The following is a 7,216-nucleotide window of genomic DNA, read 5'->3' as shown; positions in this document are numbered from 1 at the left end:
CCAGCTTTCATGCTATCATTATAGTTTTAGGAGAATTCTACTTTTACTGGTTTGAGTCAGTGAAATAATTGTATAATTTGTATGATGGCAGCTATTAGTTTAATTAGAATTTTTCTTTTAGTGAGCTGAATTGTCTTAAAGGATGTGTACTTTGGGACATACGACTAGCGATTAATTGGAATTTCACTTTATTGAAGCATTAGTTTTATAATGAAAAAGTACCTTTCCAGCATGGTTCAAAAAACGGATCAGAATAAACTAGGAAGGAAATATGGAAAATTTGACTTAACTGTAAAAGACATTGTAAATTAGGACAAAGAATCTAAAATGGTTCTTATTTGTACTTATATTTGCATATATTACTGTGTAATCAGAGATCTAATCAGGAAATTTTTAGTTACAAATATTTGAATACAGTTACATAATATAATTTTATTCATTTACTTATCTTAATTTTTTAAAATGTTTGTTTTTGAGAAAGAGAGAGAAAGAAAATGAGAGAGTATGGGGGAGGGGCAGAGAGAGAGGGAGACAAAATCCCAAGCAGGCTCCGTGCCATCAGTTCAGAGCCCAATGTGGGGCTTGAACTCACGACCCGTGAGATCATGACCGGAGCGGAAAGAATCAGATGATTAACCAACTGGGTCACCCAGGTTCCCCCATAATAAAGTTTTTAAAAGCTCAGTTTAGAGTCGTGAAACTGTACACCTCCTTTAAATCTAAACTTTATTTCAACTTTATGCAACATTGTTTATATAACTTGGGTTTCCAGATAAAGTAACCATTCCAGAGGAGGAATAAGATCATTTGTTTTTCACATTGGGTCTTCATTAAAGCTCATCTGATGTTTCCCTTCAGTTTTTTAGAGTTTCTGTTACATCTCACAAAGGTTTTCTCCTGGGTTGGTTGGAGTTGTAGGCCATCCGTGTTTTCGGAGCAAAATGTCATTCTGAACAGAAAACATAAAGCAAACAGAGCATCAGCTTTTAGATGGAGCTTATTGAAGTGTTTCATCCTTTGTAAATAAATACTCAATTTATGTAATGCATGCTATTTTTAAAAAATTAGATTCTTATGTTCACAAATATTTTCATAACTTCAGAGAAAAACCAAACCCAAGTCTGTAAAAGCAATCAGTGTAAGGCTGCTTCCTAGAGCTCTGCACTGGGGTGATTTCAGCTCTGTGAGAACAGAAAGTCCTTGGGGCTGTTCTCCTTTTTTCTCCCCAACCACAGCACGTCAAAGATTTGAGGGTAACTATTGTTTCTTTCACTGCACTGCCCTGACTCCAGGGCAAACATTTGCAGTTCCTTCAACTGTTCCTCACAAGGCAGGCTTCTCTCCCCAGCCTTCTTTCTTTGGGCAGGCTCCAGTTTGCCAGTGCTGTTCTTAAAGGTCCCCGGGCATGAGGCCACTGTCACCAGCCTCTGCAGGGCTCAGCCCTGTAAGCCCAGCCCCTTCCTCTTATTGGTGCAGACACTGTCCAGCTCGAGAAGACATTGCTCTGTGTTTGTGGTCTCTCTTGGAGACCAACCGCTAGACTGCTCTGACTGTTCATTAGCTTGGCCTGAGATGCTGTTTGCTAACTTGTATCCATTAGGACAAAAGTGTCAGTAGTCACAAAGAATTCTAGTTTATGGTTTTTCTTCTTCCTTCCTTCCTTCCTTCCTTCCTTCCTTCTTTCTTTCTTTCTTTCTTTCTTTCTTTCTTTCTTTCTTCTTTCTTTCTCTTTCTTTCTTTCCCTTCCTGCCTGCCTGCCTGCCTCACTTTTTTTGAATTATATCTAAGGTCAAGTCTTCATTAAATCAGACTTTTATAATTAAAATAGTGTATAAGGCAGACAGAGAAGGACAAATACTGCATGGTATCACTTATATGTGGAATCCAAAAAAAAAAAAGTAAAAGTCATAGAAACAGTAGAAAAGTGATTCCCAGGGCTTGGAGGGAGGGGAGATAGGGAGAGGTTGGTGAAAGGGTACAAACTTTCAGCTGTAAGATGAATAAGGTCTGAGGATCTAATGTAAAACACAGTGACTATAGTTGGTAACACTGTACTATGTATGTGTTAGGTGATGAATGTGTTAGTTAACTGGATGGGGAGGATCCTTTCACATGTATACATATATCAAATCACACTGATGTACACTTTAAGTATCTTAATTTTGTCAATTATATCTCAAGAAAGCTAAAATAAAGAGTATTATGAGTAATTTGTGAATGCAATTTTGAAAAATTCAAATGGTAAAGATATAAGTGAAGTCAAATATTAAAAGGTCCTCTTTGCCATCACCCTTCATCAATATCACTCTCCTCCACTTTCCTGGTTTGGCTTATGTATTTCCAGACCTGTTTCTATGCATTTATACATATATCAATGTTCATATGCAAACATAAATAATTCTTTTTTTTTAATGTTTATTTATTTTTGACAGAGAGAGCGAGCGAGCGTGCAACCATGAGCAGGGGAGGGGCAGAGAGAGAGGGAGACACAGAATCTCAAGCAGGCTCCAGGCTCTGAGCTCTCAGCACAGAGCCCGACATGGGGCTCGAACTCACGGACAGTGAGATCATGACCTGAGTCAAAGTCGGACGCTCAACCAACTGAGCCACCCAGGTGCCCCAAACAGAAGAATTCTTAATAGAAGTGGGATTATAATGTATGTATTTTTGTATGTAATGTATGTATAATGTATGCATTTTTCTGAAATTTTTCATTGTCATCAAGTAATGTACTTGGAGACCTGTTCATAACAATCCATATGAATCTATTTCATTCTTTTTCACCTCCTGCACGATATCCCATTGTATGGATATACCACCGCACATTATAGCCGCTTTCCTATTGATGGATATTGAGATTTTCCCAATGGTTTACCATTTACAGATAGTACTGCAATAGACATTTTTGTATCTATATATGTTTTGTGGATGTTTGGAGTATTTATCCAGGAGAGATACCTAGAGTTAAAATTCTGGGTCTTAGGTGTATTTAAAATTTTGATAATGTAAGCTCCATGAGACCAAAGGCTTTGTCTATTCTGTTCACTGCTGTATACCTAGCATAAAGTAGGTGCTCACTAAATGTTAGTCATTGAATGAAATACTCCTGCAGAAGCTCCATAATTTACATTCCCACGAATAGTGTATGAGAATGCCCGTTTCTCCACTCCTTTACCAACTCTGGATATTGTCTGTTTTTTAATTCCTGCCAAACTAATGGGTGACCAGTGCTAATTTCATTGATCTTTGTTTTGCATTTACATGATTACTGTGGAAATTGAACATTTTCTCATTATGTTCAGCCGATCACTTTTTATGTCCTGCTGTAGAATCAATGTTATCTGTCCTGTCTCTTCAACCACAACGGGCCCTTTCATCCCTGACTCTGTGTCTTTGGAAGAGAAAATCACCTCTCACTGAATTCCTCCCATGGAGGCACAGAACGAGTTACTTGACCATTTTTTCCCCCTTGTAGTTAGCAGAGAGATTAAGAGTTATGAGGTTGAATATTTACACCCTGGCTCTGGGATTACGGATTGTGGAGGTGCTCAAAAATTGGTAGTTGTTATTAGTCTCACGAGACATATATTGTGAATTCCATTTATCACGGAAGAACTGAGAGCGGTGCAGTCGGTGTCCGAGGCTACACAGGTGGCGACCAGCAAGTGGAATTTGAGCTTAGGACTGGCAGACGTGGGTCTGTGGATTCTGCCTACATTACTGCTTTGCTCGCTGCCTGTCTCTCCAGGAACGCCTCCTGGCCTCCCCAAAGCCTGCTGTAGCACAGCATCCCTGACCCGATGTCTTTCTTCTAGGCTTCCTAGACCATGCAATACTAGACCTTCACTTACACAAAGTGTGGTCCGTGTGCCAGCAACATCAGCAGCACCTGGGAGCTTGTTACAGATGCAGAATTTCAGGCCCCGCCCAACCTGCATTTTAATTGCATTTCAACACGATTCCCAGATGATTCCTGTGCACATTAAGGCTTGAGAAGCACTGGGATGGAGCGTGTTATTAGTAAAATTAATGCGTCTTGTTTTCCTAATTAGGCCCTGGAATTTCTTTATACAGAGTCACAGCTCAGATTTTTTTGCTTTCCCCTAATGGCACCTCATAGTGTGAAGATGCACAGGGAGGCACTGAGTACTTGCAACTTAAAAAACAATGGGTCCCACAACCCCTTCTCATTGTCCAGCATGTACCTCTTACAGCTCCAAGGAAGGGTTTGATACGCATGTATATTAATGTCCAGCCCTGCAACTCTGCTGGCTTAGACTAAGGAAAGTCAAATTCATGGGGCCAAGATTAATAGAGGAAGGGACTGTTGGAAACAGTGCATGGGCAGTAAATAGGCAATGAATCAGACAAACCCTGAATCAGATCTGGGCCCAGACAATTATCAGCCCAAGCTGTGTAATGTCTATCTATGAGCCTCAGCTTCCTAATCTGCACAGCCAGTCCTACCCATTTCAGAGGGTCATTGGGAAGGTTACATGAGACTAACACTCTAGACTTAATTCTGTGCCCACCACGCGGTGGGAGCTCTGTAAGCACCATTCCCTTCCCTCTGCCCTTTCCTTCTTCAGAACCGTGTGGGTAAGCACCAGTGAGAAGGTTGTGTTGTGTTTTATACAGCTTTTCAGGTCAAGTCACAGAGAATCGTCATGGTGAACAGCCTCTAGAACTGAGGAATTACCATCTAGCTGAGAGAATGCAGGGAAGGGTGGTTTTCAGAAGTAGAGCTCTTCTAAAGGGCCAGAAAGTCATGCAAGAATAGCTAAGTGTATACGAGGAGAGAAACAGTTTAATTTTCTCAAATTGATCATGTGGAGAAATCTGTTGGCAGGCTGCAGAGTATGCTCTTAGTAATTGCCAGGATTTTGTATCCCAGGGAGATAAAATCTCAGAGCGCTGTTGTGTAAAGGACTCCGGGGCATAAATCTGCCATGGGACCGCTCCTGGCCATGAAGCCTGTCGGGGGAGGGAGGAATGTAGTTCAGAGGTGAGAGGCCTGCTGTTTTCCATCTCTACTGAGGACAAGCCAAAGAGAGAAATGGGCTTTCCAACAAAGGAAGGTGGGAGAGGAGAGACAAGTTTCCTGAACACAATGGGGAGGAGGAGGAATGGTCTGGGGAAGGACAGAATTCTCCTTTCATGGGCATGGTTGCCATGGCAAAATATGTTGGGCATCCCTCTGCTCTGCTGATAGGACTGAAGGCACAGCTGGACCACCCTTTCTTTCTTTTATGTCCTACTCTGTCCCCAACCCCTTATTGTCCCTGGGGACCTTGGGGCCAAGGGAGATGTTAAATCACACAGAGTAGCATTTCTTAAGGCTTACTCCATTGGTCCACATCAGAATTTCTTAGGGCTTTTATTAGCAAATGTGTGTCCTGGGTCCCTTCACAAACCACCATAAATCAGGAGCTCTGGAGGTGGCTTCAGGAATTCTGCATATTTAATAAGCTTCCCACTGACTCTTTGGCACTCTAAGATTTGAAAGGCACCATCGCAGAATGAGATTTTGAGATTGTGATCTGTTACAAGCATTTCTCTGGGTGAACAATAAAAAGGAAATGTCACAACTTGGTCCTTGCCAAAGTACAGTCCTTGGACATCTCCTGGTGATTCACCTGCATGCTGAAGTTTGAAAAGCACTGCACCACTGAGGTGGTTTCTCAAACTCCAGAGGCAGGTAGCTGTTAACCACAGGCAGTGGGAAGAGACTGGACTGGGAGTCAGAAGATCTTGGTCCTTCCACCTATGGCTGTGTGAACTCAGGATGGTCATTTCACATTTCTGAGCATCTATAAGCCATCATGAGGACATGATAATGCACACTTTATGATATAAATGTAAGTATTAATTACGGAAGTGCTGGTACATGCAGGTGCATGACAGGTGTCAGGGAAGGCTGTGTTTGCACTCACCGTTGCTGGGTTTCTCCCGCCTTGACTCTGATGGTCTTTGCAACAAGACCCGAGTAGAGGGGCCTTCTGCTCCATGGGATGATGGTTTGGACCGTGTTCCAGACATTGGTCCATACTGCGCCATTTTCCCACTTGAACTTGATCATGACCAGCTCACCGATATCCAAATCCAACGTGATAAGGAAGGAGTAGGTTTTATTACTAGTAATTTCTTGATCCCTTGAAGATACAAAGGAAATCAGACCCAGTTTATCTGTAACAGCAAAGTCATGTTTGGACACATGCAGGATATGTTAGGCTTGCCTGAGTGACTTAGGGAGGTCTTTTCTGTTGCTTTTCCCAAACTGGTGTTGGACAGACTATTTTTAGAAAAAGCAGTGGTATGCCAGACTATTAATATTGGGAAAACCATGCTACATCCTATGTTAGGATATTTTTATTTATTTATTTATTTATTTATTTATTTATTTATTTATTTAGAATATCCCAAGCAGTCTCCACTCTGTCAGCAAAAAACCTTATGTGGGGCTTGAACTCACAAACTGTGAGATCATGACCTGAGCCCAAATCAAGAGTCAGATACTTAACTGACTGAGCCACCCAGGGGCCACTGTGTTAGCATATTTAAAAGGCTCTGAGAGTTCTGCCATAGTGAATCTGGTAACCTTCTTTAGCTCAGGTTTCCTAGCTTCAACACTAACACATCAGGAAAGAGAAGACAATGGGGCTTTGGCAATGACCTCGTGGCAGTTCAGCTCTCTGTGGGTTTAAGTAAAGCCACACCACACTCTTATTTTCCCACTAGTCCTTTTTTTTCTCCCCATATAAATAGAAACAACAAAGTATAACAGTAACAGAAAACCACATGTTTAGGTGATGGACCAATTTGGAGCAAGATTTAAATGCAGGCCCTTAGATATCATTAGCAGCTTTACTCACTAATCTCCAAGACATTAACATGTCCCAACATTGACTGAGAAGCATGGAAAGCCACAGTGACTTCCCACTATGGAGCTATTTCCCAGGAGAGATCTAGGACAGTGCAGAGGTAACCCTGGATTTAGGGCGAGACAGGTGGATGGAGGGTTCCCCTGCACAGCTCGCCATTGCTCTTCCTGCAGAATGTTGTCAAGAATTGTTCAGGAATCCATCTACCCTGCTCGGCTGTGAGCATACTAGGGCTAGGGTCCTCTACCTCTGGGGCATAGCACAAACACTTGCTGAATGATGGAATCAATGTGATTGATGATCAGAGATCCAAAGCTGGGGGCCATTTTCCAGAC

At 41.9% G+C, this 7,216-nt stretch overlaps 1 protein-coding gene across 1 annotated transcript in view; it reads right to left on the bottom strand.

Annotated features, from left to right (window-relative positions):
• Window positions 1-709: 709 nt before the first annotated feature.
• LIPC (lipase C, hepatic type) overlaps window positions 710-7,216 on the bottom strand; it is a 140,485-nt gene continuing 133,978 nt past the window's right edge. The window contains exons 8-9 of the mRNA XM_025919973.2: window positions 5,934-6,152; window positions 710-949 (exon numbers count right to left, since the gene is read on the bottom strand). Coding sequence (XP_025775758.1) covers window positions 838-949; window positions 5,934-6,152 — 331 coding nt within the window. The 3' untranslated portion in view covers window positions 710-837. The remainder of the gene's footprint in view (window positions 950-5,933; window positions 6,153-7,216) is intronic.

Source organism: Puma concolor, chromosome B3, assembly GCF_028749965.1.
Source record: "Puma concolor isolate L17-30 chromosome B3, mPumCon1.1.hap2, whole genome shotgun sequence".
In the NCBI taxonomy this organism is placed as follows: domain Eukaryota; kingdom Metazoa; phylum Chordata; class Mammalia; order Carnivora; family Felidae; genus Puma; species Puma concolor.
This window is presented reverse-complemented; position numbering and strand designations above follow the sequence as displayed.